At 38.7% G+C, this 27,206-nt stretch overlaps 3 protein-coding genes across 3 annotated transcripts in view; 1 reads left to right on the top strand and 2 right to left on the bottom strand.

Moving 5' to 3' along the window:
* Window positions 1–555: 555 nt before the first annotated feature.
* LOC126375805 (apoptosis-inducing factor 1, mitochondrial-like) lies at window positions 556–10,954 on the bottom strand. The gene is made up of 14 exons (XM_050022892.1): window positions 10,811–10,954; window positions 10,399–10,459; window positions 9,823–9,959; window positions 8,864–8,991; window positions 8,429–8,616; window positions 7,820–8,005; window positions 6,953–7,111; window positions 6,539–6,621; window positions 5,174–5,299; window positions 4,044–4,220; window positions 2,688–2,803; window positions 2,069–2,192; window positions 1,123–1,256; window positions 556–655 (listed from the first exon to the last, which is right to left on the bottom strand). The coding sequence occupies exons 1-14, from the start codon at window positions 10,949–10,951 to the stop codon at window positions 556–558; spliced, it is 1,860 nt and encodes a 619-aa protein (XP_049878849.1). The 5' UTR covers window positions 10,952–10,954.
* Window positions 10,955–15,178: 4,224 nt separating this feature from the next.
* On the bottom strand, window positions 15,179–25,331 carry LOC126375767 (RING finger protein 121). The gene is made up of 8 exons (XM_050022854.1): window positions 25,146–25,331; window positions 25,023–25,057; window positions 23,508–23,649; window positions 22,622–22,776; window positions 21,729–21,957; window positions 20,839–20,941; window positions 19,898–20,030; window positions 15,179–19,019 (listed from the first exon to the last, which is right to left on the bottom strand). The coding sequence occupies exons 1-8, from the start codon at window positions 25,176–25,178 to the stop codon at window positions 18,899–18,901; spliced, it is 951 nt and encodes a 316-aa protein (XP_049878811.1). The 5' UTR covers window positions 25,179–25,331; the 3' UTR covers window positions 15,179–18,898.
* Window positions 25,332–25,603: 272 nt separating this feature from the next.
* LOC126375416 (protein cramped) overlaps window positions 25,604–27,206 on the top strand; it is a 49,524-nt gene continuing 47,921 nt past the window's right edge. Inside the window, exons 1-2 of the mRNA XM_050022327.1 lie at window positions 25,604–25,763; window positions 26,354–26,460. Of these exons, the coding sequence (XP_049878284.1) occupies window positions 25,751–25,763; window positions 26,354–26,460 (120 nt within the window). The 5' untranslated portion in view covers window positions 25,604–25,750. The remainder of the gene's footprint in view (window positions 25,764–26,353; window positions 26,461–27,206) is intronic.

Here is a 27,206-nt window from a genome sequence, read left to right as displayed (position 1 = left end):
ATATTTTTTTATTTGTTGTTTTAAAAATCTAAAAAAAATATTTGTTTAGGTAGGTACTGAATAGGTACTAAATTTGTGTATAGGCGAAATTACATTTCGGAGCCTTTTTGTGGAGATTCTAAATGTGGGTGGTCATTCAGACATCAGAACATAAGTACATACGGTAGCCATACAAGTAGGTATGGGTGTTAGTGGCGCCGTAACGAATACTGAGGGGGAAGGTTCAGACCATGGTTCTGAGTTGATATCAAGTGGAATTTTCAGTCTGAATATTCCTGAAAATTTTTGTGTTTTTTTTTAATTATTTTCAATTCCATACTTTTGCGACGGAAAATTCCACTTGATATCATCTCAGAATCATGGCCTCAATCACCCCTCAAAGTTTTCGTTACGATGTCACTAACACCCTGTATATTGTAAATAAAACAACAAATATTGGTCTAAGTTTCAAATAGTACTAAAGTATGTTTTCTATTTTGACACAATACGTTCACATATTATAATGAATTAAAACTCTCAAAAGTTGAACCAAACGATAAGTTGGTACCGAAAACGCTAGATTTCGCGCTTAGGATACACAGGAACAATTTCTGGCAGCTCCACTTTAGAGAGTTGTCGCACCTTGTCGTAGTCTTCATATGTATTCCATTTCGATCTGAAACAACCATTTAAATAAGCATTTCACGATCACTACCTAATCCAGGAGTGGCTATGGGTTGTCGGACACGATGACTTAGGGCTCTGAGCACCGCTACACGGGTGTAATTACGTGTAGTAATATAAGAATTGCACACCTTGTTGGTTTTGATTCCCAATATCGTGTTCAGACGGAAAAGGCCACATTCAAGCAATTCATCTAAAAAGCAATATAATAGCTTTTTTACATTCCTTATATGCGCAAATGTCAAATAGCAATATAGCTTTTCATATGAATTGCATCGATATGGCCTCTAACTTCCTAGGTCTACATTTTGATTTCAAGTATTTGAAGCACAAAGACAGATGAGCTCAGCATGCATGGGACAAACGTTTTATATTTTTATTTATCTATGGTTGAAACCAGGTCCGCGCCGTTCGTCTACGGACATTTTAAAAAGGTATACAATTAAAAAAAAAACTCGCCTGGACATATCTATGCACGGGCCCTTGTCGACAAAATTTTCTTCAGGTATGTACGTGATGCATTCCTGGTCGGGGAATCCTAGCAGCTCGGCTAGTAAACTTATGTCTTCATACGTAGGTCGCGCGCGGAGTATCTGTAAATGACAACAAGTATTACATAGATCCTAATCAGGTTCTCTGGTCATTACGAACTTGTGGCTAGTGAGGTACTGTGCTTTGGCGGCAGCGCGCTCTCGCTGCCAAATGTATGAGATAAGATATTTATTGCATTCCTGATGTTTTCACAGAGGTCTTAAAAGTAGAGGAAAGTACAAACAGGAACCCTGTAAGGGCAATACAACAATAACTTAAAATTATAAACAATGAAAACAGAAAACCAAAAATAAAAATAATAAAGATAATAAGTTAAAAAAATACATACATTTACAATAACAAGTACCTAAAAGATTCGTTAAAAAACTTCTTCAGCGTATATAATGGTTTATCAATCAAGTATTTTTAACGACATTTTGAAGAGATGTATTTTGTCTATTTCAGTTATGAATTTAAGTAATTTATTGTATATTCTAACGGACATAGAATGAGGGCCGGAGTCTACAAATTTTAAATGACATGGCAGATTTTAGATGGGAGAAATGGGAAGGCGAGTTTAGTTTGTGTTAAGTGAGTTTTAATTGCAGTGTTCACCAACACAGCTGGCTCTACCATCATAGACGGCGATACGGCTCACCATCTATCACGTTGGTCTAACAAAAATCTCGGGAGGTGTGGGTACTTAGTTCATATGTGAGGTGGGCCGTACGTATCGCCATCTATATAATGGTCGAGCCAATTGTGTTAGTGAAAACCGCACTTAAGATAAATTAATAACTTATTGGTACAAGTACGCTAGAGGCGCTTCCCGTATGACAAGAAAACCGGAAAGTATTTGTCTTGTAATAGTTACCTCTGTAGCGACCTCCATGCGGTCTTCAATCGGCTTCAAGTTCCAGAATACAATGCCCACCACATACTCATCTCGCAAGTAGAACAATATGCCGCAACTGTATCTCGACTTGTACTCCGGGAGGCTGGCAAAATATACATCACATGATATATTGAATACAACAGAGGGATTAAAAAAGCCAAATCGAAGCAATTCATCTAAAAAGCAATTTTGCTTTTTGATATTTGCTGACATTGCACAGCTTATATGCTCAAATGTCAAATTGCAATATTACTTTTCAGGTGAAATATACAATTGCATCGACGTGGCATCTAATTTCAAGTATTTCAAGCACAAAGACTTGTGGTGTGTGATATTGCTGTGATATAGCAATATTGCTTTTTGAGATGAATGGTTTCTCTAGTTCCTCAGACGACGCCCTAAGCCGAGGTTCGCGCCCAACTGGCCTGTTATCTTAAACGTTGTACCGGATGACAGCCTTCAGCGCTTCCCATTTGTCCGGCCAAGTAGTTAGCATTAACTACATAATCTGCGGCAAATCTACAATAAGTCATGTCAAAAAAAGCTTCTCTAGTTCCCAACTAGTCAAATCAATTACCACTATACCCAAGATACTCACTCCTTATAGCAGGGTTTCTCCAACTCCTCTGGTTTGGGCTCGTATTTCTTCGGCTCCTTGTCCACTAAACGGAACAGCCCCACTATCGGCATGCATGCTCCGACCTCACCAACCACCTGAACAATATCACAAACATTATCTGTGTGAAACTATGAGATTATAACTTGACAGTACTTGGGTACCTACTTGAATAGTTGTTCGAACACCGGAAGTCCATATTTATTAACGTAACCGCGAAAATGTAAAAAAAAACTTACGAAAGTTGGTGACATACATAAGTTCTAACTGGACGTTTGCACTCTAACTTATGTGATTAAAAAAAAAACATCGCGCGCTAGTTAGCGACTCCTTTTGCCGGTGATAAATAATAATGTAATAAATGAGGGTAGTTACACCCACCACAGCTTCGAAATAATGTTATCATTCGCCTGGCCAGTCATCCCGTGACCACAGTCGCTGCAGCAACGCGACCGAAACTTCGGGAAAGTAACTAGTAAGGTAATTTACTTTTTAATAATATTTAATGTGACCCACATAACCTAGGAATAATCATCAAATACTGTTTTAACATCACATCGATAACAGTTTCAGCATAATTATGCCGAGACGATTCTGGTTTTCAGCCTGCACCTTTGTTGAGTTTACACAACATAGGCTCACGACTATATCCCAATTGGGGTAGTCAGTGGTACATCCATTGCAAGGTGAAGTACTCACACCTCATCGAGCTTTGTTGACCATTATAAATGAATTAATACGTCAAGTCCGGTACCGGGCTTCGAACTGGCGCTCCCCGATTATGAAGCCAGCCGATGAACCACAGAATATTCTGTCCCAGTACTGAACAAATACCTCCCAGTACTTATTCCACTGAGGTGCTCGGTGGCGCAGCGGTTAATGTGCTCGGTCTGCGATTGTTGCAGTTAAGCAACTTTCGCAAAGGCCGGTCATAGGATGGGTGACCACAAAAAAAAAGTTTTCATCTCGAGCTCCTCCGTGCTTCGGAAGGCACGTTAAGCCGTTGGTCCCGGCTGCATTAGCAGTCGTTAATAACCACCAATCCGCACTGGGCCCGCGTGATGGTTTAAGGCCCGATCTTCCTATCCATCCATAGGGAAGGCCCGTGCCCCAGCAGTGGGGACGTTAATGGGCTGATGATGACTTATTCCACTGTTCCCTATGGTAGTTTTTTTTTTGTCAATACATCAAGATCGCCTTTTAAACTTCATTTTGGGCCTGCCTCTCTCAGTTCATTGATTTATTAAAATCTTCTAAAAATAAGATAATGAATCATGAATCCATGATACATTAAAATAAGGACCACAATGACTAAAAATCTACTAGCCAATAACTAACCTCCATGTGTATTTCGTCGTCGATCCGGAACCACCAGTGTGGCTCCATGTTGCAGGGCGTCCAGTAGCCGGCCATGTTGGCGCCGGCGATGTACCCCTGCTGCACGGCTGTGCTGAAGTGCTCCATGCGCAAGCGCGTGTTCTTCCACTGCGAGTACACACTAGCCGCGTCGCCCGCCTGCGGTGTGAATGGTGCAACAAAAATGAGGATAAAACTGCCTATTTCTTCCAACAGGTGTCGCTACTGTTGAGTATTTTTAATTTTTGACAGCTCTCCATACTATTTGAGTAAACAATAGTCATTAACAACAACAGTATTATTATTAGTAACAGTACTATTTGTTTTGGTTATATTATTACATTACAGTAAGTACTTATAACCCTTTGCGCAGCGTTTAACTGCATAAAATCATAGTGTGATAGATAATAATCTCTAAAAATCGGAAAAGAGAAATCTTAGAAAAACTGATTTTCAATCAAAACTGCCGTTTACCAACTGATTGCTTTTCTTTTTCGTAACATCCTTCAAACGGCGTACTCCACGTTGCTCCACATTTTATAGCAATTTATCACGAATTTTAACTGGAGGGTATGGAGTCCTGTCAAATTTTAGGAACACTCGGCTCATAATCAGCTTCTAAGTAGTTTTTATCCTCATTATTGTATAACATCCACATCATGGAATGCAGGTAAGTATTTTCTTATAAGTATAATCAGATTCAGGATGTTTTAAGGAATGTCCAGGTCAAGAGTATAAGCGAAAGTGGTGTGTCAGGATGGTAGTAAGTGGAATTCCGTGGTCTCTGCCTACCCTAAAGAGAAATAGGCGTGATCGTAATAGAGTAGCTTCTTATAAGACAAACTAGTTTTGAAATTGCTTTATACCCAAATATGTGTACGCATGAGCTAAATGAGAATTTTATAGAAATTGCTTGCATTTATGTGTTTAATACGATGAACTGCTGTAGGTTTGCCGATAGCAGTACCTACTTATATTCTTATTCTGTCGCATATATTGTGTGTCGGTGACACTATGGTGGTGACAGTCTATTGAACCGCCAGAGTACATCCCTAGGACGTAACGACTACTTATTTACTTAAGTAAATAGTAACCCGAATGAAGCTACTCACAACATAAAGATGCGTGCGCGCCTGTAGTTCCGTATTGACATGGAATCCTCCGTTGATGGCATCAAGCTCAAGGAAGGAAGGCTCAGCCAATTCCTCGCGCGGCGTCGAACCAGTAGCTATCAGAACCTGCAATTGTAAAAGTGTCTGAGTTTAAGCTTGATAAACTCAAGGCCAGGATTTTCCTGAACGGGATAATTTGTAATGTACGTTTAAATGTACGCGTCCACACATACTCCCGTTCCCCGGCCCGAACCTTCGCGGTACCGTATTTACAAGGGAAGAGCCTTACTACCATAGACAATTGATATCACGTAGTTTCGAGGATTTATACCAATAGGCTCGCCTGTTATTACATGGAACTTAAACATCGCCGGCAAGGAGTGAGAGTATACAGGGTGTTAGTGACATCGTAACGAATACTCAGAGGGATGATTCAGACCATGATTCTGAGTTAATGTCAAGTGGAATTTTCTGTCGCAAAATTCATGTTATTTTTTTAGTTTTTTTTTATTATTTTCAATTCTATACTTTTGCGATGGAAAATTCCCCTTGATATTAACTCAGAATAATCAGCTGAATCATCCCTCTCAGTATTCGTTACGATGTCATTTACACCCCATACAAGTACATACAGTAGCCATACAAGTAGGTATGGGTGTTAGTGACACTGTAACGAATACTGAAGGGGATGATTCAGACCATGATTCTGAGTCGATATCAAGTGATATTTCCTGTCGGAGAAGTCATGAAAATTTTAGAGCTTGTTTAAATTATTTTCCGTTCCATACTTTTGCGACGGAACATTCCACTTGATATCGATTCAGAATTATGGCCTGAATCATCCCTCAAAGTTTTCGTTACGATGTCACTAACACCCTGTATACTAAGTATGCACCTCTGTCTGATCCTTCGGGGATACAGACGTGATGTGCACATGGAGTAGGAGTAAAAATTTAGCGTCTATGAATTCCGTTCACACGCGTTTCAATTTTCCATATAATTTTCTATATACCTACCATCAAGCAACTATAGCAAAATCTTGCTCGCGGTTACGGCAGTCGTTTGTTTAAAAATGTACTCAAATTCACATTCAAATATATCTTTACTGAGTAGGTAACACAGTTACACTTTGAATCGTCATTCTTACGTAACGAACGTCTCATCCGCCTACTACTGCAGCTTCTCACAACCTGTATAGCCGGGGAAAAGAAGCTGCAAGAAAAACCTCGGCACAAGGCCCTAAACGTTATTTTAGTACGTATGGCAGGAACGCGATTCTATATTCCCAGCCTTCCTGGCCAGACAAACTGATCAAAAAAACATATGTGCCGAGCTTCAGTTCACAATAAACAAAAAAAATCTCACGTAATCAGTAATCAGGGACTGTCCATTCGATAAAGTGAGTTCTAGCCTTCCGTCTGGTGATTCGAAAGCATCGTAAACTTGTGCTGTAATAAAAATAACAAAAAAAATGCGTTCTTGTTTAAATATTCTATGGTTAAAGCCAGCGTCAAAGTCAAAAAGAACCTAATTACTTTCCTTACATAGATAGGTAGCTTATTATACAGATATACAAGGTTACCGGATAGTCCAGATATGCACAAATTCCCTCTTGGAAGGGCCTTTCGAATAAGTTCAGAAATAATGTTTGCTTTTTTAACCCGATTTGCGAAGGATGACCTTTGTATTTGTCAACTATAAGATTATTCCTTTCAGAGAGATTTTACCTACCCTGATTTTCGGTAATTATCCGCACAAATCAAAGTCTGAGCAACTTACTCTTGGGCATGATAGATACGTTTTCGCACTTGATCTTCTCAGCGGCCCACTCGCTCAAATACTCCGGGAGTATTCCCGACAGTATGCCCTTGTCCTTGAAGACGTGCAGAAACTGCGGCGGGACGTAGTCTTCGGGCGCCGGCGGGAACCATTGTTTGTCTGCAAGCATGATAGAGTCCCATACATACTTTGTGCAAAAAAGGAATACAGGACAAGAAGATGGCAGTGGGTGGTGGTGGGTAGTAGATTGTTGTCCCATCATGTTTGTGCTTCAGAAAATGTTGCTGCCACTGTTACTGCCATGGTAGACTGGAGAAAAACATAGAACGCGTTCGGTTACTTAAGAACCATCTTAGTCATTTCGTAAAAACCGGATTATGTTCTTTTGAACTTGATGAACCGATCTGCTGTTGACCGTTGTACGGTTCAGCGAACCCATCTTAGAACTTCTGTTGCTAATTGTCTTCTTATTGCTCGTAGTCCCTTGGGGTTTGCAGTGCCCTAAACTGTCAGAACACAATAACCATCTAAATGGTAGTGAGCATCATTTGTACACTAAATTTTGTTCCAACTAATAGACACATTCCCACATGGGCTCAATAGATTACAAGCACATCAGTATCAAGGTAAATTGCAAAATGAAACAATGTTACAATATTACAGTCATGACTTACTTTTGACATTTTGCGACGCTTTGCCATTTCGAGCTTTTGACATTATATGACTAAAGGCTGTGTGAGGTATATATAAAGTGGAAAACAGTGGATTACACTAGCTTAGAACTGAAAAATGCCGAAAAAGAGAGTTGGCAGCAGCACTCAACAGAATGTGGATACAGGATGAGTATAGTTATAGATTGATACTCACGCATTTTCCCCAAGTGCCAAGCCAGCTCGGCGCCCAGATGCCCGCCGCCGATGATGGTAACGTGCTTCGCATCCCGCACCTTGCGGTACGCTATCTCTAGATCACGGATCTCTCGTATCGTCGTCACGCGCTCGCGCACAAACTTCGGCGCTGTCTTGAAGATCGATGACTTTTTTGGTTTTGATCCTGTGAAGGAAGTTTGTTGAAGAAGGATATTTAAATTGGTTATTGGAGGTTTAATCCATGTTTGGCAAATTGGGTAAGGGACAACAGAATCAGGTCTTTTGCTTTAGACTACTTTAGACCTACAAGGGGAAAACTGAAAAAAATTGACTCTGATGGCATTCTAGTCCACAGCTCTTGTGAAACCAGGAGAGCATGTTTGGTCTCTTTGTGAGTTTACGCTTTCAACACCACTGAATTCGACTTCTGACTTTGAATTCATGTTTGGACCATAAATAATTGATATCACGTGGTTTCCAGGATTTGTGCCCGACTTTTGCCAATATGCTCGCCCCTATTACATGGGACTTAAACATAGATGGAAGTGCTGTAAAAGCGAAATGATTTATCTTTACAGCAGATCATAATAGAATACTAGTTCCGTACCCACAGCCAGCAGACATCGCTCGTAGTACATGGGTCGTTCCCCGCACTGGGTCTTGATCCAGGCAATGTGTTCATCCGCGTCTATCCGGAGGACACACCAGCCTATCCCGATGGACACCGCCGGACCGGTTTCCTTGCGGTAGAACTTCACCGGGTCCATGAAGTGCTTGCACTCTGCATAGTACATGCTGGAAAATACAGGGGATACACGATCTAAGGATTAGGATTAAGATTAGGGATTGATACGATCCAAAGATCGTAAGACTTATAAACCATTTACGGTAAATGGACTTTTTACTACGATTTTTGTTGGATAATATACTTAATTTTCAAAGAGATTTAAGGTCTCTTTCCAGAGGTGTCCGCATTTCTTTAAATCATCACAAGCCATACAATAGAAGAAGTTTCGCGTTTTCTGTTCCAACCCACACTTACCTCTTACGTTTTCCATCCGAGACGTAGTTGAGGTGGCGAATATCTGGTGGCTCCCCGTTCCACCACATATGCTTCGACAACGGCGGCCGGACGTACGGGTACGAATCCTCTTTCGTTACGAAAAATACCTGCAGAGTACAAGGAAATACATGAAAATACTTTTTCCATGCGCTTTTTCCTACTTAGGATCTTGGTAGCTCTGGGGGTTAAAAGGCCACATCGTAGCAATTTAAGAAAGCAATACTTAATGCTATTTGACATTTGTTAACATTGCGCACTTACATTTGTCTGCGCAAATGTCAAATCACAATATTGCTTTTTAGGCGCTTCGATGTGGCCATTTTTAACCCTGCTGTAGTGCTTACTTGATCGTTTAATTACTTAGTACATTACTGGCTAATCATCCGATTGTCCGAAAGTAAGATGATTATAGGTAAGTACAGTCACGAGCATTAATATGTATACACCATGTCACATTAACTTTTTTGACAAATTGAACTGTAAGTCTCACTAAATGTCAAATATGTGAGTGCGACATAGTCCTAAAGTGGGTACATTATATTGCTCATGACTGTACGTGCTTCGGAAGGCACATTAAGCTGTTGATCGGGAACGCGTATTTAGAAATGCTAGTTCAATACGTCCCCGCCGGCCGAGGTGACAGTTCATCTCAAGTAGGATTTCCAAGCGATAAACGCGCGTAAACCCTACTCCGATACGTCCCAGCGGTGACGAACTGGAGTACCTACTTAGGATTTCTCGGTTAATATGCATTAAAATGTGTTAGAAGCCCTATTCTATTGGACAACCTCGCGTGACATATTAGTACGGGTCTATGTAGTGATACATATCAGGGGTCTTTGGCAGCTCAATAATAACCCTGAGACCAAGGTTGATGAGGTCGTTCATTGACTTCACAACCCACAGGAGAGAAGTTTTCTAATCTCTAATGTCCATACCTTGGCATTTTTATCGTGCTCCATGATAGAGCTGTATGCGGCCCAGCCGGCGGCTCCGGTACCGACGATCAGGTACTGCACACAAGGGGGCAAGTCCTGCTCGTGGAAGGGACGGCGCGTTCTCGGTCGCGGGCGCCCTACGTTTCAACAACTCGGTTCATATAGAAAACAGCTTTTATGGCTGCATTAAAAGGATTATTTCTTTGTAACATCATCCATCATCGTATCTTACGCGTAGGTACATTGGCCTTCCATAATATTTAAAAAAACTAAGTAAAAAGTCAGAGATATTACGGACATTACGGGATTGGAGGTCAGGGATATTACGGTTATTTTTTTTATTATTGTTTTTATCTTTTATCTACGGTATTTTTTAGTTATGTTGGTATCATTATAATGTTTATTGCTCCAATACATAAACTTCTTTCATCCCAAGGTTTCCTGGCAGAAATTGCTGTATAGCAATAAGGCCGCCTATTGTGCTTATTTTTATTCGTATTTTTATGTCCTTTGTATATGTCGTTGTGTAATAAAGTATTATTGATTGATTGATTATTATCAAGGAAAGATACTTACAAACTGGTTTTGAATCATCTGCTTTTTCTCGCTCTTCCAAGTATAGGTAGTATTTATAAAACTGAAAGAAGTCATAAGGGCCTCTTCAAAATAATGTTTTAATTTATAATTATTATAATGTAGTAATTTAAAATACAACTTCGGGAAGGCGCTCTGTAACTTGCATTAAGGAGCCTTTTTTGTATTTGTAGCGCAAGACCTGTAAAGCTAGAAATGCGAAAAAGCTGCTTTATTACTCGTTATCTACACGCGCTTGCGAAGCGAAAAGCCCCAAACGGATAACGTATTATAATCCCCCTTAATGGAACCCTCTAAATATACATCACAATAATTGTGAACTATCGCATTGGAGAATTTCCTTCTTACGGCATTTGTCGTAATAAGATGACACTATCGTGGAAGCTTTACGCACCAGGCCAAGAAAAGAAAGGATGGCACCGATCAGGAGTGGCCAGAACAGGGACCTGGGCGGCGGCGGCGGAGGCGGCGGGCACGGCGGAGGCTCCACAGGCTTCCCAGAACACGGGCCCCGCTGCTTCGCGCAGTCGAGCATCGGCTGCAAACGACCATATTAATCCTAGAACGACCACGTTATTCATAGAGCGTACCACGTTACTCCTAAAGCGTACCACGTTTCTCCGAGCGTACCACGTTACTAATAGAGCGTACCACGTTACTCCTAAAGCGTACCACGTTACTCCTAAAGCGTACCACGTTACTTACAGAGCGTACCACGTTACTAATAGAGCGTACCACGTTTCTAACAGACCGTAATACGTTTCTAATAGAGCGTACCACATTTCTAACAGACCGTACCACGTTACTAATAGAGCGTACCATGTTACTAATAGATCGTACCACGTTTCTAACAGACCGTAATACGTTTCTAATAGAGCGTACCACGTTTCTAACAGACCGTAATAGTTTCTAATAGAGCGTACCACGTTTCTAACAGACCGTACCACGTTACTAATAGAGCGTACCACGTTTCTAACAGATCGTATCACGTTACTTATTAGTACGCTCTATTGAGCGTACCACGTTACTCCTAGAGCGTATTTCCAATTGACACCTATTATGCTGCAATAACGGATCTCCCGCCAACTCTAAGATTCGAGATATACTTAAGATAAAATTATCCGAGATTATGAAAGAGAATTTGACAAAGTGTGGAATTTTACTATTGCTTGTTGGATGTTTTCTGGCAATCTGTCATTTACGAACTAAGAGTTTTTAGATTGATTGCGTAAACAAACTGCATCATGCACATTCAACTGGCTATTTATTTTCATTTTAAACCTATAATTTACAAAGCGCAATTAAATATCAACACATAAATATCAGCATATAATTAATTATATGCGTGACAAACCCTTCCGTATTGAGAAAAAACTGTCATAGAACACGCAAGATTTGGTTTTTGATAAATTTTGTGGTTTTAAATAGAGTATCAAGACATGATATTTCATGTGAAATCAGAGCCCATGTGGAGTTTTGCTGGCTTTGTCGATGGCACTGCGTTCCTCTGTTTGCTCAGACTCTTCCTTCTCAGCCTGCTCGAGCAGGGTCAACCGGTCGAGAGGCTTCCAGGGCTCGTGGAAGGCGAACTTGTATTTAGTGCGGCCGTGATAACCCAGCCGCGGCAGCACGCCCGCCACCATCGGCGGCACGCGCCGTGACACCGTCTTCTCCTTCCAATAATCCGGGTGCACTATCGACGAGTTATGAAACAGGTCCCCGACCGCTCCGTCTCGCACCCTCGACCTGATCTCAGGGTTCGTGAACAGCTCCTTCCCGTCCTCGTTAGGCAATTCCTGTCAAAAAATTCAAGTCACTGTAGCTATCAGACGGCGCGGTGTCAAGTGCGTTCGACGAAACTCGTGCCCCGAAATGAATGAAACGACATTTCTTTGTTTTAATCATCTATTTCATTTTTTATGGTACATTAAAAATAATGTCTTCTTTCTTCGGTTGAGTGGAGTTTCCTTACCGGTTACTCGCGTCTAACCAGGTTCCATTGCAAGTCGATGGGAGCGAATTGGTCTTGACCTTCCTTGTCTTTTTTGTCTCGGCCGAAGAATCTTTTTAGGATACCCATCCAGCTCTCATCTTTTTCTTCTTCCTGGATGGGGTTGCCGTGCTCGTCGTATGCCTGCTGGCGTGGGTAGCCGCCGGGGTACGGGCTGCCCTGCTGCCGGTCATCGAACGCGACGACTCCATTCCACTGATGAACAAAGCACAAGCTGGATTTCATTAGATACTTTCCACGCGCGGGGCTCTGATTTCGTCAAACGCACTTGAACACACGCAAGGAAACCTAAACGGAACTTCAAACCATTGCAATGAACATAAATAATAAAATAAATAACTAAGTACTCAGGTACAGATCGCCAGAAAGACGACAAAATAAAAAAATACTATTCTACGTATAGCCTGAACGTGGCATGCTACATTTTTCTAATTCATTGCGCTTATCGAACAAGGAAACTAACGTGTGGTGTAACCTAACCCGGAATTGTAAAAAAAAAATACCCCAAAATAATTCACTGGCCTTTGCTTTTTTCTCGGAATAAACGAATAATACTTGAATCTGCAGTGTTGGAGAAATCTTAATTTCTAGCACGAATTTACTATTGGATCGCAGTCGTTTAGAGTTCAAGTAGAACTCTACATTTTTGGGAATCAGAACACATTCAGAACATAGCTGAAGGGGAGTGGGTGGACTATGCACCTCTCTTTAGGTAGAAATTATTAAACAATTTCAATGGGATAGTAAGATCGTACTACGCTTACAGTTCGGGGTTTTTGAATATAACTCAGCATACCTTAGCACTGCTGGACGGCAGCGGCGGGACTACTATATCCGGAACTCTTATCCGGTAGGGGTCGCTGGTGGGCGGCTTGGCGTCCGGGTTGCAATCCGGGCTCGACCACGACACCACGTCGCGACCTTTAGTTTGCTTTATGTCTGTGCAACATGACTTGTCCTTGGAATATCCTCGCGTCTGGATACCTGTGCAAAAAATATACAACCTGCAAGTGAGAGAATCACAAAGGGGCAGGCGAAGCTACAAACTGTCAAACAACGTTACTTTCGTTATTATTATGCCATCGCGATCGCCAGCAAAAATACATCATTTTAGACAAGCCCTACCATGTCACGTGAGATTACATACGAGTCACTAGTCTTTGGAGGTTTCCCTTATCCTGGCACCTGGATCGGGAGTTTCAGAAAAAATGACGAAGTCTAAATTTATCGCCAAATATCAAAATTTGTCGGTCTACCGTTAAAAAGTTACAAGCATTTTTTTGTTATGGTGGCAGTGCCAGAGTAGAGGACACTATGGAGAGCAATCTCCAAAAGGTATTTACTTTCTCGGCCCGTATTTATAAGTACATAAACTTGGGGGAGGCCTATGCCCAGCAGTGGGCGTCGTACGGCTGATAATGATGAAGTACATAAACTTAAGACTATTTCCCGCCGAGGTAAGTAGAGACTATGGGTTTCCATTTGCTTGACAAACTTCTCTTGCTCCCTTCACATTGCTCACCGGTTCAGAGCAGACTGTAACTACTAACCTTTTTAAGGACATCTCCAATTTGGTTAATAAGTACCCGTCTTCGTCTGCTAGCCCTTCCAACACCTTATACGTTTTCATAATCCTACTTCCTTCATACAATCCGCACAGGACCATGGTGGAAAGCTCCATACCCTCTCCGGTTGATTAAAGGAATGCTTGCGCCCACCCGTGTGACGCATATAGGCTCTTTATGTACATACATACATAAACTCACGCCTGTTTCCCACCGGGGTAAGCAGAGACTATAGAATTCCATTTGCTTCGATCCTGACACACTTCTCTTGCTTCCTCCACATTCATCAATCGCTTCATACACGCACGTCGGTTCAGAGTAGATCGTATTAAACCATTTCTAAGGACATCTCCAATTTGGTCAATGTAAGTCCTTCTCGGTCTTCCTCTGCCAGCCCTACCATCAACTTTCACTCTATATACCGCTTTTGCAATTCTATTATCCTTCATCCGCTCTTTATTTACTAGATAGATAATTTATTTACTAGATTGACTCACCCAAATCGTTTATAATGGTTCCAATATTAGCATTGTTGATGGCGATCGCACTCCCCCTGTGCCACACACGGATACATCGTACTGAGTGTCCCAACATTTTCGTACTCTAGGATTTTGACCAAATAAGAACTTTATCGGTGATTTACTAACATTTAAATTATTTATTCACAATCCACATTGTTTTTTGACCGAACCGGAATTTTCCATTTTGCATAGAAAAAAAATGAAATAATTGGAATGTATAGATTTGACGCTGTTTAGAAATTCGAATGTGTTGTGAAAGCAAGGAAGTGAAAGATTTTTTCCAAACATAAAATGGCCTTTTAAATGGCTAAAAGAGTTCAGAAAAAAGAGTTTGCTTACCCTATAATACTCTGAATAGGGTAAGAATATTTTTTTTCTCGGACCTCCGGTGGACGCTAGGATACGTGTACTAATTATTATTTTTATTGAAAATAGAATTCAATAATACGTTTAGGGCAAGAAACATGGTACTCTCTAATTAAAAGTACAGGCTGTTCTGATCATTCTGTTTTTTTTAACAGAAGATGGCGGTCCCTTGATGGCTCGTTCCTAGGGTCCTCTGGAGACCCGTGTTGCATCGTAATTTAAATATACCTATAATATGCTAATATTGTTTTAACTAGTCGCGATGGCCGCGACCCATGTGTAAATAAAACTATAGAAAGTAGTGAAACCATTTATGTATTTATACAAAATACTTTTTACAAATTGCATCATTCCATACAAATAAGACGTGACGTACTTATAATGTACCTAGCTGAGAAATTTGATCATCATTGCTTATAGGATATTATTGCTTTATTATATATATAAAAAAGTATTTAAGTTGCCCGTCAAACAAAATCTACTGAGTACAAAGTCTAGTACCGACAAGTGCAGTCGGTTATATATAGTATGATTTGGAAAACACGAAAAATGTAATGTCTATAGTTTTGATCATAATATCGAAGTTGGACTTATATGCCTGGCTCAGTATTACATCATTGATGATGAGTTCCCGCCACCAGCCTAGTGTGAAAGAGATGGGAACATGTTTATTTCTTTATCTCTTTAAAATGTATTGTTCTGACAGCTGTTGGATTAATCGAGCTATATTTAAATCGGGGAAAATAATGTTCGACGGGTGTTTAAGGGCAAAATAAGGAGAAATGTCAGGTTCGACATCTCTGCATACATACAGAAAAAGAGTTTGCCTAGAAGCAAGACGTTTGACTCACCACGATAACTACATTCTCATTATGCTGTTACTTTTTCAGTGGCGGAACTATCCAGTGATTTTTTTTACCGTTTTACTTATTATTATTTTAGGTAACTTTGTCTAGAATGAATTTGAATTTTATTAAGAAAAAATGTTGCCAGACCATCCAAGCAAAACGTTGCTTTAGGCTATGCGCGCAGGAGCAACATAATCGCAAAGCGATTTGTTTCTTTCGACAAATGAAACTCCTCCTTGACGTAATGCGTGCACGAGAGCGACAGCAACACGACTTTTTTCTACGCAATCATGGAAGTTGAAAAGACTGCTGTGGTATAAAAACAAGAAAACCGCGAAAAAAAACACAATATTGTGCTGGACTTTACGGGTAAAAGGACTTTCGGAGTAATTTCATTTAACGAAAATTCATTTTTATATGTTCACACAAAAGGATGATCCAAACGAAAATCTCTTTCTCACCGTGTGCTGCCTAATGCATAAGTGCGAGCGAGACCTAGTCCGTGCGCGCTCCCCCTTACTCCTCAGCAACTCACGGCCATTTAATATTATAAGTAAGACGAATTGGCTACTTAACAGTTTTCGGATAAGTATTTTAAAAATTACAAACGCTTATTTTACATATTTTAAAATATTTTACTTTTTCGAAAAAAGAACACATTTCTCTTTATTCAAATTTCGCGCGAAAATAGTCACGTGACTTTTGCCCAGTGACGTCACATTACAATAAACAAAGAAACTGTCAAACAGTATAACTTGAAACCTGACAGGTAGTTTTTGTTTATTTTGTGATATGTGACGTCACACGAAGCTTAATAATGGCCGACGGTGTTTCGGGTCTTGTAATACACAGATAAAAAATCGCATTCTTATTTTGTAAAAATTAATTATTCAAAAATGATCTTTATAAAAAGACTATTGGATTATTAAATGATAATTAACATATCCGATATATTTGATATTTTATTGTTACAACTATCAAGGAGCCAATTGGGTCGGGGCATAGAATTGCCATTCCATACTAGTATATATATAGTTACTATTCTTTATTCTTTGAACCAACATTTTCCCAGTTTCACGGTATAGTTGCGCCACTGATTACAAATTAACAAAAGACATTACGTCTAAACCTATCCAAACACTAAACCTTCAGGCAAATAGTCATATTCACATCACAACATAAATACAGGACTTTACAAGTCTCACAAAGTTGGAATGTTCCAACCAACACACTTACAGAAATAAGGAATTATTCTTAACCAAATAATAAATAAAGTACCTACATTTTATTCAAGTCTGAAAAATAGGATAAGCCTAATATAATTCGTAATACAAATGTTTGGACTGTAAAGGCCTATTTCACAACTAGCCAGAACCTATCTGGCAGATAGGAGAGTTGCTATCAGATACTTATCTAGCAGATAGGCTATCAATAGTAGCAGGCGTTAAGTCTTCAGCAATTTCTTAAATACATAAATGCAGGAAACTAGAACTATCCTGATTAAAACTGATTTAAGTTTAAAAACCCATTTCTTAAAACTAAATGTGGTCTTCTTCAACAATTACATTTTTCCATCATTATTTATACAAAGCGCACCACTTTCACAGAGGCAAGAAATCAAAGTAGGTAATTAAAATCTTGAATACTTTCGAGTAACAAATTAGTAAATATATATACGCCGAAATAAGCATAAAACTCACATATATTTATGCACAATGGCGCTGATTCCTTTAGACATCTAATTTTATTTTAAGTTATACCTTTCATTTTCTTATCCGCCGAAAAGGAAAGAGACGGATAATCATAATAAATAAAAAAATAAATAAAATATATAATACAATTTATGAAGCACACGTCAATCTACCCAAAAATGCTAAACAACCCTGTCAACATTTTACATTGGCCGATAACCCGACAGAATTAAGTTGACAGCACACATCAAACGGGTTGCACAGTAGCGAGATGCCTATTTGATTCGCCCGGGTTATTCATTCATTTCAAAACTAACAGCTGACAATCATCCGTCCCTTTCCTTTTGGGCGGATAAGAAAATGATAGGTATAACTTAAAATAAAATTAGATTATGTGTACTAGATAATGCAATCAAAAACTATATTATATGTAATTTATTAGGAGCTTGATACACAAGTGAAACGAGAATCCAGAAGCTTCCTTAAGATTAGTCAAAATTTTACTTAAGAAAGGTGGCACCCAAACCAATGATTTCCTTTTAAAAAAGATAATAAAGTTTGCTATTTATATCTGGCGGACCTCTTTTATACGGGTCTTTTTACAATTTACAAAGTGAGTTTCATGTTTATTTAATTTTTAACTAAATAAAATCATGTGGGTGTGAATACTTTGCCTTTTTAGATAATGGGTGTTAATGATAGTAAACGTGCTATGTGTGTTTAATTAAAAATGGTAAAGTAATAACAGTATATTCGATCAGCCTTTATGTACGGTACAAATTGTAGAAAATCATAAATAAATAATCAATAACTGAAATACATACGTACATATATTATGCGGACAACAGATGGCGCTAATGAAAAACAAGTTTAAAAAACTTGTCAAATGGAGATTTCAAGACAAAAAACTAACGACGAAAAAAATACTTTCATTTCATTTGTTCCTATAACTAAGCTAGCTCGCCCACAATTCGAATTCTAATTAAATTCATAGCTAAAGTACAAAAAAATAATTTGGTGTTCAATTCACAAAGTTACACTTAAATCCATTTAAAATTGCCAACGAAACTGGAATACTTAACGGTAATGCCCGTCACAGATGGTGTTATATTTTATCTTAAACATGGGTGCGGGAGAGATAGCATTATAATTCTATCTCAGTCGCTCTAGTGCGCAATGCGCATTACTTTATTTCTTTATTTAGAGTGCGGATTCCAGCAGACATAGACTTGATTTGAAAGTTTGATAGTTCTAAAACCAGTCCTATCTCTTTTTCGCATTTAGAATAAGTGAAGGACGGCAATAGTTTTAGAGCTGTCAAAATAAAATTAAGTTTTGTCTGCCGGCATCGGTACTATTGCATTATAAAATATATCTTCATCGTCTGTTACGGGCTGAAAACTTATTATCCATTAACATCAACAACGCACTGTACACTGTTCAGTTACATTAAGGTTTATTATCTGGTATTATTGTGGTCTCACTCGAGACCGAAGAGCCAGTTGATGCCCTGTGCGAGGAAGAGGATGAGCGGCTGCCACGCCACCAGCCAGCGGATCCAGTCCAGCAGCTGCCCGTACAGTATGTGAGGCCGGTCCCATCTGGAGGGGGGGCTAAGGAATATTTTAGGCTTTTTATTTTGTCATTGAGGAGCTCGGTGGCGCAGCGGTAAACGCGCTCGGTCTGCGATTGTTGAAGTTAAGCAACTTTCGCAAAGGCCGGTCATAGGATGGGTGACCACAAAAAAAGTTTTCAGCTCGAGCTCTTCCGTGCTTCGGAAGGCACGTTAAGCCGTTAATCCCGGCTGCTTTAGCAGTCGTTAATAACCATCAATCCGCACTGGGCTCGCGTAATGGCTTAAAGGCTGTTCTCCCTAGTCGTATACATCCATAGGGAAGGCTCGTGCCCCTGCAGTGGGGACGTAAACGGGTTAATGATGATGATGATTTTGTCATTATAGACTGCGACTATACTCACCAACCGCAGCTGGTGAGCCATTTAGTAAGTATAGGTGTCCTGTTAAGTTGGTTTATGAGAAAGCTTGATGAGATGTAGTTACTTAGTTCATCTTGCGATGGATGTACAGTCACGAGCATTAATATGTATACACTTTGGTACCATATCACATTAACTTTTTTGACAAATTGAACTGTAAGTCTCACAAAATGTCAAATATGTTAGTGCGACAGACTACTAAAGTGGGTACATTATATAGCTCATGACTGTACAATCAAAGAGCAAAGGTGCAGTCACTGAGCCCTGGCGAATTATTCGTGCAGTGGTAAAATTATGAACCATTAGTTATCATAGTTATAAAATTTATGTTTTTGTAGGTGTTTTGACATGTAACCAGGAGGTCTTAAGTGCAACTTATATACTTTGCAAGAAACTGATTGGACTTTTGCACCTAATCGTACCTCTGACTACCCCAATTGGGATATAGTCGTGAGCTTATGTTATGATTTTTGTAAAAGGATACGGGTTGGTGAACATGCGTTTGAGGTCCACCTTCTCTTTGCAGTAGGGGCACGTCTGCTTCTTGCCCACGATGCACCACCCTCGGATGCAGAACTCGTGGAACACGTGGCCGCATGTCAACTTGTACGTGTTCTCTGCGGACAACAAAACAGATATACAGTCACGAGTAATATGTATACACTTTGAAACCATGTCACATTAACTTTTCCGTTTCCCGATTCTGGTAACCTACCCCGACAGCCGAGTTGTAATCTATATCTGAGTATATTGTATCCAATCAAAAACATAAATGTGAAATGAGAGCCAAGTTCAATATTATGATAAATGCCTTGGTTGTTGACTTCAACGACAAAAGAAGTGAGATCTAAATGGGTGCCAAGTTCAATGGTCAGTCCTGAAATGTATTCATAAGTAACAGTATAACATATCATATCTTCTTATAACTTAAGATTATGTATTGTAGGTAGCCTAAGGTCTGTCTTGGCTAGTTTTCATATATGAATTATAGCCTTCGCAAGTTCTAAACCTACAAGTATTTGTCGGTTCTTATTTTATAATTCCGAAAATTTGGACTGTTGGTAGAAACTAGCGACCAAACATAATAATTCGTTGGTAGGTTTATAAAAACTAGCCAAGACAGACCTTATACTACACACGGTGCGGCTCGCCAGTTCTGTTCCTTGAACTTGGCTTGACACGCTACCGCGTGTATAGATAACATCATAAAACTCAAACATCATAGAAGGGAAGCTACAAGGAGAGGAAGGGGAAGACCAAGACGAGCTTACATGGAGATTAAAGAGAAGGTGAACGTCGTGTCTTGTAAGTGAAAGAATTGGCCTTTGATAGACAAGAATGGAGAATGCTACACCGACAAGAGCGTGGCTCTTAAATGAATGATGATAATAAAACTTGTAAAGAAATACCCATCATTGGTCTTACCTAAGACTCCTTCCTGGTCTACGTTAACCAGTAGCTGGTTCCCGCAGACGGCGCACACGTTGCTTTCCAGCTGCCGCGTCGGGATGCCCTCCTGCGTATAGTACTGTAAACACAACTATATGAGTCACTAATAGACATTACCATCAGGAACACAAAGGCAAGAGAGGCAAGAGTTGGCGAAGAAAGTTCAATTCTCTAAGGAAAATTGCGCCGACGCGCGTGGCGGAAGGCGCACCTATTTTTCATCCAAATCAGTCCAACGGTATTGGCCTGAAATGGTAACACAGCTTTTACAATACTAGATGACCTGGTGAACTTCGTATCACCCTTTTCCATATTTTATCACTGTTTAAACCTTTCCACAAATATTTCAAGACTAAAATTAGTCAAATCGGTTCAGCCGTTTTCGGATTTTAGCGAGACTAACAGAAATTTATTTTTATATATATGCATGGATAAGAATCAGTGATCGGGATAAGTAGTACCATTTATAAGGTTTGTCTTAAGACATATTCATGGATATGCCTCCCAAATCTTGAATCTCGATTAACACAATGTTCGATTTTTTTATTAAACTATTATTTTTATTTTGTGAATTATTTTAGTAGTTTTTATGTTACGTATTTGTATTTTTTTTTATTTGTTTAGTATTTTTGTCTTAAGAGTTTCTTTAGATCAACAAACTTACACATTTATAATGTTAGTAGCATTGTACTTATGATATCTCACACAGTTTACTTTTATTTAACACAAGAAGACAATATTATAATGCAACGCAATCACGCAATTTCAAAAATCTCGTGGTGGTATCCACGTTAACACAACATTCAGGGTTATTGACCTCAAATGGCACAATCTATCCCGATCACTGATAATAATAAACGACTTACACCGATCGTGGCGGCCATTTTGTCGGTGCAGTACTCTGCGACATCTCGGCCGAGCACTCCGAAGTACAAGCCGTAGAAGAGAAACAGCAACGCCACATCCATCCACTGCTGCGGCTTGTGGCCGAACAGCAGGTTGAGGCCAAGGAACGTCAACATCATTAGGATGTACCCGAACACGCCCAGGAAACAGCTGAGCTTGTATATGAGGTAGAACCATTTGTAGACTAGCCTGAAAGAGAGGTTGGAATCTAATAACCGTTTTAACAAATTGATTGAAACTATGTCCAAAAAAGTTAGTACAAGCTATATGACTGGTTAGAAGATAGAAACCCATAGCAATAACTGTCTTATATTAGGCAGCCAAATTACTAAAATTTTATTACAATATTTTTTAAGAATGTCTAGGGCTCTGTGATTAAAGATCTTCTGGCCTAAAATTGTCACAAGCACAGAATTGTGGAGATTGACTGGGAAAAATACTGTGGAGGCTGATATTCGCACATGGAAATGGCGGTGGATTGGTCATGTCCTTAGAAGATCGGTGGAACACCCGTCCCGACGAGCTATGACCTAGTGTGCGCGTGGAAAACGCAAAAGGGGCGGCCCAAAGAGACCTGGCGACGCTCGGTTGGCCGAGAGTTAAAAACCATCGGCATGTCATGGGAGCAAGCTACAGAGACTGCAAAAGATCGCGAGGAGTGGAAATCTACATCCCAACATGGGATAAAGGATTAGAAGAAGGCTCTGGTTTTCCTTGCAGACACTTTTCCTCGGCTATACACCTCGTAAGAAGTTGCAGTGGTTATAGGCAGATAAGACATTCAACAAAAAATATATTTATATTAAATTATTATGTAAAATTTGTAACAAAACTTTTTTAACAGATCTTTTACCTAGGTGTAGTAACAGACATGGGTTTGACTGTGGACTTCCTGATGACCAGGGTGGTGAGCAGGGTGAACACCGTCCAGATGCATATGAACCGCCACCAATGGTTCTTAGCACTCATCAGTACGGGGATTGACCACATTGCACACATTGTGAAGAACTGAAACCAAAAAATCAAGTTAACCAAACACTTAAAATTCTATAAAGGCCACATTGAAGCATTTCATTTAAAATTCTGAATTTTATATGATGTAACGCAGTTTGTAGAACCCTTGCCCAGAGATATGGCTGAAGACCTCAACAATCACAGAGGCGAAGACAAGAGCCATCGGCACGGCGATACAGGATGGAAGCGGCAAGTCACATGGACTGTAACCTGAAACCTGTCAAAGGACAGCAATAACTGGAAATATGGAGAATGCTACACCGAGAAGAGCGTGGCTGTTAAATTAATGATGAGCGCAATTCCGCTTATGGCTACGACTTTCACAGAAAACTGTCACTACTGTCTTTGTTGACCCTTGTCAGGGGCCCTTGGTGGCTCAATAATAGCCCTGACACCAGGGTTGATGAGGGCGGTAATCCACCTCACAACCCATATGACAGGGGAAGACAGAAAAAAAATATTCTGGAAAAAATGCACAATTTCTTTCAACTGAGTTGCTATGTTAAATATACATTTATACATTAAAGTCATGTTTCGACATTTATACTCGTATACAGACATAAACAGAGGAGAAATGGTAAGTTTAGCATGGGGTTTGCTGGTTAGAGTCCAAAAGCCCTGACCTGAGGGCCCAAGTGCACAGCACTGTTTAGTCCTTCCATAGCTTTACCACTTCCTCACTGAATGACCATAACACAGTACAGCAAAATGAATAAATAACTTACAGCGTAACTTCTATAATGCCGCTTCTTCCATTCGACAACAATGACCTGTGCCACAATGAGTGTAACTATGAGGATCATCACCATCGTCGTGTGCATCTGCTCGTGGCCTTTGTGTAGCTCGTGCAACTTCTGGTGGTCATACCTGTAGAATATCATATAACAAATATTTTGTTTATTTAAATAGGTTAAGTATACCAACAGTAGTCATGAGGAATATTATGTACCCACTTTAGAACCCTGTCGCACTATCATATTTGATATTTAGTGAGACTTGCGGTTTAATTTGTCAAAAAACTTAATGTAAAATGGTTGAAAAGTGTATACATATTAGTACTCATGACAGTACACATATTGTATTTTTTTACTTGCGATCAGTGTCATTGACTATATATAAAGTCTTAAGTTATTTTATTGTATATGTGTCCCAATTACAGGTACACACAGCATAAATAGACAACCAATCTCTGTAAAAGGGTCCACTGTGCAACTTCTTACAACCAAAGCTTTTTTTTAAATACCGTAGCATATGTGAGTCTATTTGTTTATAAGATGTCAGTGCATTTGTATTATAAATGAGTTATTAGTTTATCTTAAGTTTAGTTTTCACTAACACAGTTGGCCGAACCATAATATTTATTTTTTTATTTTCTCATAAAAATAATGTTACAATGACATAGATGATATGGCTAAACAACTATCATGAGGGATATACCTCTGACTACCCCATTAGGATATAGTAATGAGCTTTTATGTTGTATTAGAAATGCAGAATAATGTTTGTTCATGTATTTCTTTGTTCCACTTTCATGACTGGTCTGGAAGCAATTTGGTTAGCAGACAAGCAGACCAAAAACTAATGATAGGCCACTAACAAAAGTATTAAATTACAAGAGTCCAAATTAAATATTGATTATCTTATAGAAAAATTAAGTAATTATATTTGTCACCTGTACAAACATAATATGGTCATGACTATAAAATTTGTTTTTAATCCAGGTAACTACAATGTTACATGATTTAGATGGTTGATTTGGTTGGTGGTTTAGATGGTTTGGATGGTTCATGGTGGTTGTGGATGGTGGTGGGTGGTTGGTTTGGTGGTTTTTGATGGTTTAGTTAATCATGTGTAAAATATTTAGCAAGCTAGTTGCTAGCAGGAGGTGACAGCACAGCCTGCCCAGACAGTCCATACAAAAATCTCATTCTTATTATGTACCACCATACCACATGAGTGCGACGGAGATAGATAGTCTTCGCGCACTCCCTTACTCCTTAACGACATAAACAGAATATACATTGAATCATTATTATTTATTCTATGTATAATGTCTGATAAGTATTACTGTGCAGATAACTTTAGTACTAAATCACGAAGTCGTTTTTGAATAGAATATTCTGTTTAATAATATTTAAAAGTCAAAACGGGAGCTCGTTTTTAAATATAATGTTGATAAAAACTTTAAATTTATTTTATTTGTCAGTAAAAGGTTATGTTGAAAGATGAACAAAACTCACCTTAGCTTCTCCTCGGAAGTCATTTCTTCGTAAGTCTAGAAATAATAAAAGATTTTTTTATATGAAAATCATCTACATAGATACTCATGAAACCTTATCAATTTGATGACATCAAAGTTTTACCTTGTTAGGGTCAACAGGCCTATGGAGATCCATGGTGTTACTTCTAGGATATCTGAGTATTCACAAAAAATATTAGGCACTTTATTCTTCTTACAACACTAAATTGTACAACGACTTTTTGCAATAAATCAAGCAAAAAGGAAAATTAAATCGTAGCCGCAAGTTGCAGTCATTTTTATCATAATGACATTTTGCTTTTTAATTCTCGCTACTTAATATTCCTATTCCCGACGAAAAAAAAACTATAAACAGAGACAACGCTATACAAAAATTATGTATATCTTTTTCCAACATACAAACTGACACTAAAATTAGATCACAAGTTCACGCTTGACAGTTACGTTTTACTGGTACGAATTATTCGCTGTACGAGGAAAAAACAGAGATAACATGAAGAAGTACTATAGAAAATATTTATCTTAGCTTTATGTCTTGATTTGTAACTAAAGGTTTTTTCCCGAGAAAAAATATTGTTTCAAAAAATGTCGTCCTTTCTTTTGTGGACAGTGAATTCTTGAATGAAAAAACATGTTTATTTGTCAATATATTATGTTAATTCTGTTTAGAAATATAAGTTAATAAGTTGACGAATTAATGCTATAACGATGCCGAATAAAGGTAACGTAGAACACTGTGTAATTCCCTTTTGTAAAATTTGTTTACTAATGGCGTAATGTCATTTACCACTTATCGTTAATTTATAACAGTATTTTAAGACTTTTTGTTTGACCACATTATTCAAAACCAAGCACAAGTATCTAGTTAACTTTATTTGAGTTTTATATCTCCGGAGAAAGTGTCATTCTCGTTAATTTATTACTGAAAATACTGGTTGTTTAAATGCCCTGTATCTAAAGAAATATCAATATTTTAACAATAATTATTGTTTATTGAATTTCCACAAAATTTCCATTCCGATCTTCTAGGAGACAATGATTATATCCTCTGAAATAAATGTGTAAGGCCAATAATGAATGATGGTCACCACCATCTTCCTTCTCAATTTTTTCTTAGGTTTTGGCTTCGCGCGGCTTTATCACACTAAGCCGTCCATAGGTACTGCATTTGGTTATTTTAAGTACCTAACTAGTAATTAAAGTGTAGCAGTTTTAAATTCTTAAACTGAATATTCATGCCAGAGAACCTTTTGCTAAATTACAAAAGGAAATGTATGAGTCTTTGTGATGTAGTACAATATTTTATTTCAGAAGCCATTCGCAGTCAGACATCTGAGGCCAAGTTGGTGGCAAGCCCGGTTCATCAGGTAGCTAATCCAAAGGCTGCTGGGGTGACTCCGAAAGTGACTGTGGCCAAGGTATGTCTTACATTACAATCTGTCTTTATTGTTCACTCACACACTCCATGTATACAAGAATAATGGATAATTATATGGGTATAGATTTGAAATAAATATCTAGGAGAGTATTTGTAATATCAAAAAAAGTAAAAAAAAAATCTTTGAGCTGTTGCCCATACTCTTTAGAGATGTTAGAAATGATAGAATGTTCCGTTGAACTGCTAAATTTATTGATTAATTGATTTATGCTAATGCACACTGAATCAGGATAGTGTAAATTGTATACAATGAGGTTAAAATGCTGACTGAGCGGATGTATGGATCATACAGAATTTTATTACTAAATTGTGTAGTCTTGTCTTTGTTTGCACACACATCAACATAGTTGGTTAGCAGTGGATGTAGTAGAATACAGCTGTTCTTTCGATGATACAAATGTGATGTATGTTATGTTGTTTATTTTTTATTGGTTTCTGTATTTACTTCAATGCATTGAATGTCTAATATGCTGTAAATCAAGTATCATACTAACATAACAGAATACTTATGAAAAATACAAAACAAAAGAGAAATAGAAAGAATACCACAGGTGGCCTTATTGCTATAAAGGAATCTCTTCCAGACAACCTTTGAGTATAGGAGATGAAAATAGAATACACTTACAAGTACATAAACCACTTATACTTAACTACTATGTATTATGATAAATAGACTAGACCTAAGTGTGGTAAATTTTGTTATAATTATGTATATATTTTTTTAAA

Source organism: Pectinophora gossypiella, chromosome 19, assembly GCF_024362695.1.
Source record: "Pectinophora gossypiella chromosome 19, ilPecGoss1.1, whole genome shotgun sequence".
Lineage (NCBI taxonomy): Eukaryota > Metazoa > Arthropoda > Insecta > Lepidoptera > Gelechiidae > Pectinophora > Pectinophora gossypiella.
This window is presented reverse-complemented; position numbering and strand designations above follow the sequence as displayed.